Consider the following 12,711-nt stretch of genomic DNA (forward strand, 5'->3'; position numbering starts at 1 on the left):
TAGTATGAATATGAACAATAGTGTGAATATAAACAGTAGTATGAATACGAACAGTAGTATGAATATGAACAGTAGTATGAATATAAACAGTAGTATGAATATAAACAGTAGTATGAATATGAACAGTAGTATGAATATAAACAGTAGTATGAACATAAACAATAGTGTGAATATAAACAGTATTATGAATACGAACAGTAGTATGAATATGAACAGTAGTATGAATATAAACAGTAGTATGAATATAAACAGTAGTATGAATATAAACAGTAGTATAAATGTGAACAGTAGTGTGAATATAAACAGTAGTATGAATATGAACAATAGTGTGAATATGAACAGTAGTATAAATATGAACAGTAGTATGAATATGAACAGTAGTATGAATATGAACAGTAGTATGAATATAAACAGTAGTATGAATATGAACAATAGTGTGAATATAAACAGTAGTATGAATACGAACAGTAGTATGAATATGAACAGTAGTATGAATATAAACAGTAGTATGAATATAAACAGTAGTATGAATATGAACAGTAGTATGAATATAAACAGTAGTATGAATATAAACAATAGTGTGAATACAAACAGTAGTATGAATACGAACAGTAGTATGAATATGAACAGTAGTATGAATATAAACAGTAGTATGAATATAAACAGTAGTATGAATATAAACAGTAGTATGAATGTGAACAGTAGTGTGAATATAAACAGTAGTATGAATATGAACAATAGTGTGAATATGAACAGTAGTATAAATATGAACAGTAGTATGAATATGAACAGTAGTATGGATATAAACAGTAGTATGAATATGAACAATAGTGTGAATATAAACAGTAGTATGAATACGAACGGTAGTATGAATATGAACAGTAGTATGAATATAAACAGTAGTATTATTATGAACAGTAGTATGAATATAAACAGTAGTATGAATATGAACAATAGTGTGAATATAAACAGTAGTATGAATATGAACAGTAGTATGAATATGAACAGTAGTATGAATATAAACAGTAGTATAAATGTGAACAGTAGTGTGAATATAAACAGTAGTATGAATATGAACAGTAGTGTGAATATGAACAGTAGTATGAATATAAACAGTAGTGTGAATATGAACAGTAGTATGAATATGAACAGTAGTATGAATATGAACAATAGTGTGAATATGAACAGTAGTATGAATATGAACAGTAGTATGAATATAAACAGTAGTATAAATGTGAACAGTAGTGTGAATATAAACAGTAGTATGAATATGAACAGTAGTGTGAATATGAACAGTAGTATGAATATGAACAGTAGTGTGAATATAAACAGTAGTATGAATATGAACAGTAGTGTGAATATGAACAGTGGTATAAATATGAACAGTAGTATGGATATAAACAGTAGTATGAATATGAACAGTAGTGTGAATATAAACAGTAGTATGAATATGAACAGTAGTGTGAATATGAACAGTAATATGAATATAAACAGTAGTATGAATATAAACTGAAAATAAAGTTTATCAATAGTGTGATCACAACGAGGAAATGTTTTCTCCCTGCAGCCCCTGCAGTTTTCCTGGATGTGCAGAATTTTCCACCGTATCCCTGCAGGACTCAGTGCCCAGAGTGCAATCAGTTTGTCATGACAAAAACCTCCTCGTCTGTTAGCAGCGTGACCTGGCTGACATGTTTAATATCAGTGATGATTGGGTATGAGCCTTCCTCTCCCCTTCTTATGAAACATTTGCCTACACACACAACAGCAGGCTTGTTGCTCCTGTTCGTGTTTGCACGGCCTGCGTCCATCTTGGTTCTCATTTGCTTTTCCTGCTCTTCTCTCTCCCCCGTTGCAGCTGCGTGGCTGGGTGTTGTCTCATTCCTTTCTTCAGCGATAAGTTCAAGTCTGTCACGCACCACTGTCCAAAGTGTCGGTCGAAAATTGTAACTCTCAAAAAACTCTGAGAGGAAAACATTTGCTTAAAGGCCGAGGCTCAGACCGAGAGTTGTAAGTGATCCGCACAGTTCTGTTAAAGAGTTTGTTAAGTAGCATCCTTTTATTGTGCAAGTTTGATAGAAAGTCTGTGAAGTTTGGATGTTAGTGCATAAGCTTTAAAGCAGCAGATGTGGTGTTTGTAGATATTATACAACCCAGCTCCAAAAATGTTGGGAGGTTATGTAAAACGTAAACACAGCATGCGGTGATTTGCAAACTTCATACTGTATTCATAATGGAGCATGGCCAACTCATGACATGTTTAAGAAATTGCATCATTTTTTGGAAAAAAAAAAAAAAAAAAGAATTTGTGAAATGGATGCCAGCAAAATGTCTAAATAAAGTTTAGGCAGGGGCAACAAAAAGCTGTTAACTTAAGTGGTGCAACAAGAAACAGCTGGAAAAGCATTTTGTGACAAAACTGGCAACAGATCAGAGAAATGGCTCTAACAAAGTTTTAAAGAAGCTGCATCTTTTAGATGTAAAGGTCAGCTGTCTGAAAACCACTAAAAACTGTGGAATATTTACTGAATAATGGTCCTCAACACAAACATGGGAAGACCTTGAACATTCCTTCGTATACAGTAAATAATATTTAAAAAAATTTAAAGAATTCGGAACCATCTCAATCAGTACGAGATGCTTAGAACCGCCTTCTTCCACCTGTGTAATATCGCTAAAATTAGAAACATCTTATCTAAAAATGATGCCGAAAAACTGGTTCATGCATTTGTCACGTCTAGACTGGACTATTGCAAGGGTTTATTATCTGGGTGTCCAAATACTTCTTTAAAACGTCTTCAGTTGATCCAAAATGCTGCTGCCAGAGTCTTAACTGGAGTTAGTGGGAGAGGTCATATCTCTCCAGTTTTAGCTTCTCTCTGTTGGCTCCCTGTCAAGTCCAGAATATAATTCAAAATCTTACTTCTAACCTACAAAGCTCTCAACAACCTAGCTCCATCTTTATCTTTGAGATCCTATATTTTCCTAACAGAGCTCTCAAACTGCAGGCTTACTTGTAGTTCCTAGAGTTTCCAAAAGTAGAATGGGATGAAGATATTTCAGTTTTCAGGCTCCTCTCTTGTGGACCCAACTTCCAGTTTCTGTCCATGAGGCTGACACATTGTCCAGTTTTAAGACTGGGCTTTAGACTTTCCTTTCTGATAAATCCTATAGTTAGGGTCAGCTTGTTATGCTGCTATAGGCTTAGACTACCTGAGGACAAATTGTCCTCATCTCCTTAAATGAATTGTTTAAATTGAATAGTTGTCATTTGATATTATTTCTATCTCATTCATGTGATTCTTGACCTGCCATTGTGTATCTGTTCTTACCGGTCGAAGCAGATGGCCACTTGTTCTGAGCCTGGTTCTGCTAAAGGTTTCTTCCTCATGAGGGAGTTTTTCCTTTCCACTGTCACCTTCATGTTTGCTCAAGATGAGAGTTCTGTGATGGAGTTAAACTCAAAGCAGTCTGCTCCTCAGACAAATAATGTTAAATTATTATTTTTATATATGAATGTTTCTGTTCAGTGCCCTGAGATGACTTCTGTTGTGACTTGGCGCTTTATAAATAAACCAAATTGAATTGAATTGGGATCTGATTCAGTTCTGAATGTCACTGTTTGGGCTCTGGAGCGCTTCCACAAATCATTGTCCGTAAACACAGTTCGTTGTGCCATCAGCAAGTCCTGGTTAAAGCTCTATCATGCAGAGTTGAAGACATGTGTGAACACCATCCAGAGACGCCGCCGTCTCCTCTGGGCCAAAGCTCGTTAAAACTGGACTCAGGCAAAGTGGAAAATTAAATTGAACTTTGAAACTCTTTTTGGAAACTACACGTCCGTGTCCTCCGTCCTAAAGAGCACCCAAGTCGAAAGGCTGCCTCTCTGAAGATATGGGGGTACATTTAGTTTCCCTGGCTTTGGCAGCTTGCACTTCTAGAAATGCATCACAAATCAGAGACGTATACAGGAATAAACTATAGATTTATGAAATTTTGTTTTTATTTACATTTTACACAATGTCCCAACTGTTTGGAAGCTGGGGATGCATTTTAAACGCATCTCAAAACAATCTTTAATGAATGTGACTGTAAATACACAACTTTGTTATAGTTTTGTGGAAAGTACAGTATGCACCGTATTTTTCGGACTATAATTTTGTTTCACTTAATGCGCCTTATGTATGAAAACAGACCTGTTCATTGATATTGCGCCATGTAATCTGGTGCGCCGCGTAGTCCGAAAAATATGGTAAAAACAATTATTTCTCAATCTAGATTCTTGAATGTTATGAGCTGTTTGTTCAACAAAACTAAGAAAAGGTTGAGTTGTGTTGCTTTTTTTTTTTACTAACATGTTTATGTGAAATGTTAGCAAAGTTGCTAATAATGCGTGTCTTTTCAGAACAACAGCTACCTTTGTAAAAACAAGTTGCATAGAAGGTCCATGTGTAAATAACATGCAAATGATGCAACACAACGCCCAGTGTTAAGTTATATTAGCAAAGAGAAATTATTTCTCATTCCAGCACAAAATCCCTTTTCAAATATTACAAATCAGGCACTAATGAGCTGTTTTGAAAATAAAAAAGTTATTGTTCAACTTTTGTAAAAAAAATTAGAAGTATAAACATAAAAAAAAAAGAAAGAAATGACAGTTATTTAAAATAAAACACAATGTTGTCTGCAGAAACACATCATGTATATGGGGGTGCCTTTTATAAAGTTACACAGTCAGAAATTAACGGTAATATTTTGGTTTATTTAGCCTTTCATAAGAAAAAATACTTTTTTTTTCAAAGTCATGTTTTCACCATGTTATTCATATGTTTATAAATTTTATAGTTCCAAACTAAATATTTAATTTACAAGCTAAATATTTAGTTTATGAACTAAATATTTAACTTGCAAGTTTAATATTTAGTTCGGAAACTAAATATTTAGGTCTAAATTAAACATTTAATTTCCAAGCTAAACATTTAATTTCCAAAATTAATTTGCTAACTAAATATTTAGCACAAACCTAAATATTTAAGCAAAATTTTGAGGTTCAGGCAAAATATTTAGTTAGCAAATTAATTTAGGAAATTCAATGTTTAGCTTGGAAAATAAAAAATTAGGTCCGAGCTATTAGCAAATTAAATATTTAGTTTAGAAATTAAATGTTTATTTTGGAAAGTAAATATTTAGCTTGGACAATAAATATTAAGTTTGGAAATTAAATGTTTAGTTTTGAAAATTGGAAATTAAATATTTATTTTACAAGCTAAATATTTATTTTTCTAACTAAATATTTAACTTGCATGTTAAGTATTTACATTGTAAACTGAATATTTAGCTTGTAAATTAAATATTTAACTTGGAACTATGACATTTATAAATGTATGAACAACATAGTGAAAATATGACTGAAAAAAATTCTTATGAATGGCTAAATTAGCCAAAATATTGCTGTTAATTTTTGACTGTGTAACTTTACAAACGTCGGCCCATACATGTATTCATTATACTTTGAGAAATATTTCCTGTAAAACAGAAACGGAGATTTATTGAAAAAGAATAAACTAAACGAAAAAAAAAAAACAGAACTTATTAAAATTAGATGCAGCCAGCAGATGTCACTGTCCGACTTTGACACATGAACGTTGTTTAATTTTTAAATAAAGTGCAGATATTTTTTGTTTGTTTTATTTATTAATGTCTTTTTTTTAATGCTGCTCATAAAGATGTAGAATTGTACCCGAGCCCCAAAAAAAGCTCTTTAAAAGTCTGATTTTAAAGCAGCAGTTGACTTTACTGAAGTTACTCTTTAATATTAAAGAAGATTCCCTTATTTTTTGTGTGAGAGTTGTTTATTCTAAAAAGAATAATGGCATACAGATTGTCTGGAGATCTGAAAAAAGATGTTTGGTGTGTATTTTATTATAAAGGCTGGGGCCTGGTTTTGTGAGTGGAGCTGCAGCTTGTGCCTCTGGACCTCTGCGATCAAACGAGCTTCAGTTAAACATCTGATTTATGTCTCACAATTTGCATAAAACCCAAAACCATGTGGCTTGTTTTTACAATCTGTTTTGATAGTGATAATCATTTCAAGACAGAGTGAAATCACAACAATCTGTAGCTAAGAAAAGCCGTTGTCCTCCAGTAACGAGGATTAATGTTCTCGTCTGTTGTCATTACACTGAGTGCAACTCTCTATAAATCACTGCGACTGATAAAACAGAGAAACCCATAACACGAGAACAGACTAACAAATCACCAACTTGATATGAGATGAAAACTTTTAATGCTGCAGTATTATACAGATGTAAATAAATGTGTTTGTACCCTTTTATCAAATAAAGAAAAACCCACAAACCTCACAAATGAGGAAAAACATTTTTTTTATACAATCACTGTAATCGAGCAATCTCTAACTAAGACTTTTGCACTGGTTGACAGTTTGGCCCACTCCTTGTGAATGAAAGACTCCAGCTGCCTCAGGTTTGAAGCGTGTCTACTTCAGATTCATCTCCTTCCACAGATGTTCAACAGAATTTAGATCAGGGGTTAAGCCACTTCAGAATAGTCCAACATTCTGTTCGTAGCCAGTCTGGAGCGTTTTAGCTGTGTGTTCTGCTCAGAGGACCCATGATCTGCAACTGAGACACTATTTTCTGACACTAGGCAGCACTTCTTTTGCTCTAGAATGCCTTGATAGTCTTGAGATTTCATTGTACACTGCGCAGATTCAGATGCAGCAAAACGTCCACAGAACATAACCTCCAGGTCTCACCATGTTCTTGTCCTTGCTGTCTCTGTCAACATAGAACAGATGGGACTTGTTCACAAAAAGCTCCAGTTTTGTCTCATCTGTTCAGAGGACATTCTCCATACAAACATTGTGACGTGTCACTGTGAATTTTAGCAAATTCCAGTTTAGCTTTTATTTTTTTTAATTATGATTTGCTTTAACAGTGGTGTCCTCCATTTGGTTGTCTTCCATTAAGTCCATTTTGGCTCAACAAGTAAAAGATGGTGTGATGTGACACTGATGTACCTTGACCTTGGAATTCACTGTTAATTTCTTTAGAAAGGCTCTTGGTTCTCTTTTTTATTGTTCGTCTCTTTAATTCTTTATCAATTTACCTTTTGTGCAGCTGTTCCCATATAAACATGTAGGATGCTCCTTTATTTGTCAATCATTTTCGTTCTAAGCTCATGGGTCAAGTCCTTATCTTTCTGTGGTCCATATTCTGCATGTTACACACTGTAGAGCTGTCATTTCTAACCCGGGCCCAAAGCCCGGCCTGGCCCGACCCGAATATGGGCCAGGCCAGGCCATAATAATGTGCTGGATGGGCGGACCGGGTTGGTGTCGGGCTTTTTATTGTGTCAGCGGATGCGTGCGGCTGATGATCCAATTATATGGCAACATGGCTTGCCATACATACAAGTTGTATAGCAACATGGCTTGCCATACTATCACCAGCTGCACGCGACCATTTGACCGTGCGCTGACTGGCCTTGAAAGAGGTTAAAAGTTCAGTTAAGCTTCAAAAGGGACTACCAATACTGCCAGGCAGCGATCCATCACCCATATGAACGTTCAGCCGCTGCACTCAGCGAACGCGCGCGGCCGATGACCCAAACAGGTGAGATCACAATACAGACATGTCAGAGCAGGGTCCGTGTCTGAATAATGCAGAATGCAAGCAGAAGCTCTTTGACGGCCATGAAAGGACAAACGCCCCCTCAGTGCCGATCTTGCGCACCCTTAGCCGCACGCGTCCGACGACTGTTAACTATATAAGCAATCAAAGCTCAATTAATAACGTTAGAGTTTTTTTTCGGGTTCGGACCTGTAATTACTATTAATTCATCGGGTCGGGTGGGGTTCGGAAATGATGGCTACAGGCTGAGGCCGGGTCGGATTTTTTGGGCCTGAATGCAACTCTAACACCCTGCGGCACCAAACAACACAGTACTTTTTACTCTTTAAATCTTGACAGAATGACATATTAAAAGATTGTTTCATAGTGGGGATTTCTTTCTTTAATAAAAAAGTACAAACTTATCCATGTCTGTATGGTATTAGTACCATTTTATTTATCTCCACCAACAATTAGAGCTTTGAAAGACCGTCTCAGAGTTCAACCCCTCCACTTGTCCATAAACCAAAGCAATCCTCCATGTGTGTTGCAAATATGAAATGGGCTGGTAGATGTAAAAGTTCAGCTCTAAATCACTCAGTCCCAGTTCAGTTGCAGTTCATTAGAGTCCAGGAAGTCAGAGGAGAAGACGCCCTCTGGAACTGACATGTCCAAAGGATTGATGCCCTCTGCTGGCACAGACAGGGTAAGGTCCAGCCAATCCATACTGTCCACGGTGGCGTTTGGCAGGTTCACAGAGGGTGGCATGTTTTCACTAAAGTTCACGTCCATCGCAACCGCAGGGAAGTTTAACACATCCATCAGCTTTAGTTTCTGTGCCTCTGTGTCAGTGACCAGCGTGGTGTCCAGAAGGTTCTCCATCTTGGTCTTAGAGGTCAGAGGGGCCAGGTCCGTTGAGGGGTTGAGTGGTGCTACAGGCATCTGGGCCACCTGTACTAGAGGAGGAGGTCGTGACAAAACTGTGTTGATGGGAAGGGTGGTGACACTGGCTGTCACTGGGATATGCTTTTCCAGGTTGGGTGGATTCTGTCTGGTGAAAGGGGACATCTCTGGAAAAAAAGCATGACATGGACTATAAATATATAAACACTTTATCTTCTCAGTTCGTTATGTCAAAAATGACTGCAAGATACCTCCACTCTCAATCAGCACATCAAACAAGTCATCCATCTGCTGACTCGCTGCATTGGGACCCTACACAAAAGCCAAATATCAGTATTTGTTTGAATGATTACTCTTAAAAAAATGTACGTACCGTATTTTTCGGACTATAAGGCGCACTCAAAATCCTTTAATTTTTATCATAACTCAACAGCGAGCTATATGTAGTAATTCTAGTTGTGCTTACTGACCTCGAACTGATTTTATGTTGTACAACGGAACAATGTTGAGAGTTATTGTGAATGAGTTGAATAAAGTTTGACTTATCTGTCTGTTTTTGTTTCTCTTAATGCGCCTTATAGTCTGAAAAATACGGTATAAGTTTGGTTTGTACCTGAGCAGCTGTCAACATGCTGCGTGTCTGTTTAACTGCGTCCTCGTAACGAGGTGGGTCTTTACTTTTTGACACATGGTTTGTGAGTTTTGTCTGCTGTGAAATCACAAAGGGTTGGCCAGAGCAGGGCGACTTTTAACAAAACAAAAAATCTCTTTAACCAAAGAAAACCAGAACATTAACTCAAGTAACAAAGACATGAGAATAATCTTCTACCCTCTTTGTGTTTGGGGCAACTTGGCAGGGTGAAGCACCGTCACATCCAATCTCTGGGAACATGTCGAGCACGTTTTGTGCTTTGATATTCATCGTCCACGTCTGGGAAAAAACAGACAACTTAACTAAGGCTTTCACATAATCAGCGTCAATAAAATACTGTGTGCAGTTCGTGCACAGGAAATAAAAACGCAGTGGCTCACGAGATATTTTGCCAACAGACAAACTAAGTATGCGTTGTGAATAGCTGTTAGCTACACCCACACCAAATTTTAACTTAAATTTTAGTAGAATTGACAGAATTGTTGCCCTTTTTACGTCTCTAACATCAGTTGGCTGTGGTGTCCATCTTAAAATGGATTATGTCCAAAAGTTCATCAGTTGTAGACGTACATCCAGTAATTACTTTCTACGAGTTTAAATAAAATCCATTCTTTGATTCATGAGATATTTGGCGAATGCTCCAAAAACATTATTCCTGCTTTGCCTTTGGCCATAGGCGGCTGTTAACTGATAAATACGTATTATAAATTAGGCAGCCTAACTTAAAATTGCACTACTATCATGATCTAAATTTTGCCTTATATCCATCCATCCATTATCTTTTACCCGCTTCTTCCATTTTTGGGTCACGGGGGTCACCGGTGTCCATGTCCAGCAATCACTGTGCGAGGGGCGGGGTCCACCCTGGACAGGTCGCAAGTCCATCACAGGGACACATAGAGACAAACGAGACAAACAACCATCCACTTTCTCACTCACACCTAGGGACAATTTAGAGTTACCAATCAGCCTAACATGCATGTTTTTGGACTGTGGGAGGAAACCGGAGCACCCGGAGAAAACCCACGCATGCACGGAGAGAACATACAAACTCCGCCCAGAAAGGCCCCTGGACTGGCATTTGAACCAAGGACCTGCTCGCTGAGAGGCAGCAGCTCTACCAGTTGTGCCACCGTGCTGCCCGCCTTATATTTATGGCACATAAAATAGCATTTATGATACACGATTATGGAAAAACACCCCAACAGCCACATATCCCTGCTGATCCTGGTGATGAGCTGACAGACTGTATGAGCGTACAGTTAAATAATATCTTACCTTCGTCAGTTGCCTAGTTTGACTTTGGTTTTGTTGCTGATTGGCGGCAGAAATATCTGTTTTCTGTGGCACGTGTCCAGATGTGTGGATGTGGCCTGGAGCTGGGCTGGTTGCAGGAGTTTGTAAGTGAATGCCTTTGGCAGGGAGCTCGACAGCCACTGCTAAGGCGGGAAGATATGTGGGCAGAAGGATCTGAGCTCCAGCCTTGACACACTGCAGAGTTTCAGCTTGTGTGATGGTCTGGTGAGCTATAATCAACTGCTTTGAAGTGCTTACGTGGTTCTGTTCTGCAGATTCCTCCTGTTTGACCCGTCCTGGCAGAACAGGAGAGCTGCAGGACACGGAGCAGGCTGATACGGTCCTGGTTTCCTCTTTCACCTGGACTGGAACCAGAGGGTTCAGGTGAGGTGGAGAGTCACTTTGCTGGCTTCTTTTCTCTACCTCCAGTTGCATCTTCAGTTTCTCCACCAGCTTCTGCTCCTGCTGGAGCTTCTTCATCAGCTCCTCTATCTGACGCTCCTTCTCATGCAGACGTTTGTCCTTTTCAGAGTCCTTCTGACTGGACTTTGTCTCAGAGGAGCACTCCTCATGAGATGAGTTCTTGCACTCAATAGTCCCCGCTGGAGTATCTGAAACCACCTTTGCTGAACTGTCTGTCTTATGGCAGTCTTCTATTCCCAGTTTAGACACTTCAGAAGCTATAAGGGAAACGGGCGACGAGAGCTTTACGTTTTCAGATTGCGGGGCTGTCTCTGTGGTAGCAGCAGGCTGGGTGCCAGAGCTCTCCCGAAACAGCTTCAGCCTCTCTATTAGATCCGTCTTAGTCCCAGAAACAGGCAAAGATCTGAGTTTTAGCTCCATTTTCAGCTCTGCCACCTGTAAAAGTAACAAAACATAAATCATCCCTCAAAATGCCAAACGCTTGTTCAACTTTCACCGCTCAGTCATGCGGTTTGGTAAAAGTGTAATGCGTCACCTTCATCTCGTCTAAATTTGCTGGTAAGAGATCTGGCTTGCGGTTTGTGTTAGCACAATGGAGTTGCACAGGAGCGGATGAAGAGTTTCCTCTAAGAACAACAGCCGAGCAGCTGGTTTGAACCTTAGTTGTTGATATGCTGCAATAAGATGCAAGAAAAGGGGAGTAAAGATAATCTGTCATCCATTTTTCACAAGTAATTGCCTCTGTGTAGGAAGTGCTGGGCAGGAAATACAATGTAAGTGAGATGAGAGGCAGCTGCGGTTAAACAGTTATGACAAATTACTTTGAGTTCAATGAAACAGGGTTGGATTTGTTAAAAAAAAAATCTAGACTAGTGGTCCCCAAATGGTGGATCAGGACCCAAATGAAGCGTTTTCTTCATCTGAACCATAGTCGGGAGTCTAGTGGGTCTGGACCCCTCACTTTTGGAAAAATAAAGATTGTCCCTCCCAATAAATCATTTAAGAAAACTACAGTAGTCCCTCGCCACGTCGTGGTTCGACTTTCGGACTTGCTCTTTTGCGTTTTTTTGTAAAATTATACACGAGAAAAAAAAAATTGTACACGCTACATGATGTCAACTTTTATATTACTCACGTGATTGGGACAGTACAGGATACTGTACAGTTAAAGTTAATGAAAAAAACTTTGGACAGGTGCTGTCATTTTGTAGTTTTCTCTCATTAAGCCTACACTGTATTGCCACTCATAAGGACTACATTTCCCAGAAAGCAACAGTGCCCCACCCAGATACCTTGTTGTCCTCTGCTGAAATACAAAGAGGGAAGTTTTGATTGGATCCAGAAAAGTTCAGTCGTTATTCATACAGTGACTTCGGCGCCCAGCGTATGCAGAGAGCCGCATGGAACCGACCGGAAACCAGAGCAGAACTGGACCTCCAGACTGGTCTATCTGAGAGCTGCTTTCCAGTCCTCATGGTTTAAGAGTTTAGAACATTGCCAGAGTGTGGGAAGGGTTTATAAAGCCTTAAAATATAAATACTAAAATAAATATAATGTTCCTACTACGGTGTCATACTGGAACCATACGCTCAGAGGAGATTGGGCTTTTTCAGTCATGGGCCCCAAACTCTGGAACAACCTGCCCCCCAACATCAGGCAGACCACCTCCCTTCCTCACTTCAAATCTCTGCTAAAAACCCATTTGTCCTCGCAGGCATTTCATACAGTGTAAATTGATCTAGTGTTTTTTAATCTGTGACCCTATGTTTTAAATGCTTTTTATTAATTCTTCAGTTATTATTATTA

At 38.4% G+C, this 12,711-nt stretch overlaps 2 protein-coding genes across 2 annotated transcripts in view; one reads left to right on the forward strand and one right to left on the reverse strand.

Moving 5' to 3' along the window:
- Positions 1–12,711, forward strand: part of LOC119421774 (inactive rhomboid protein 1) — a 952,927-nt gene that overhangs the window by 76,310 nt on the left and 863,906 nt on the right. The gene's annotated exons all lie outside the window — the stretch shown is intronic.
- The window catches only part of mrtfbb (myocardin related transcription factor Bb), an 11,121-nt gene continuing 6,638 nt past the window's right edge, over positions 8,229–12,711 (reverse strand). The window contains exons 8-13 of the mRNA XM_037689130.1: positions 11,441–11,579; positions 10,465–11,340; positions 9,364–9,465; positions 9,148–9,279; positions 8,786–8,846; positions 8,229–8,701 (exon numbers count right to left, since the gene is read on the reverse strand). Coding sequence (XP_037545058.1) covers positions 8,229–8,701; positions 8,786–8,846; positions 9,148–9,279; positions 9,364–9,465; positions 10,465–11,340; positions 11,441–11,579 — 1,783 coding nt within the window. The remainder of the gene's footprint in view (positions 8,702–8,785; positions 8,847–9,147; positions 9,280–9,363; positions 9,466–10,464; positions 11,341–11,440; positions 11,580–12,711) is intronic.

The sequence above is a fragment of the Nematolebias whitei genome, chromosome 15 (assembly GCF_014905685.2).
Source record: "Nematolebias whitei isolate Nwh7 chromosome 15, NemWhi1, whole genome shotgun sequence".
In the NCBI taxonomy this organism is placed as follows: Eukaryota; Metazoa; Chordata; class Actinopteri; order Cyprinodontiformes; family Rivulidae; genus Nematolebias; species Nematolebias whitei.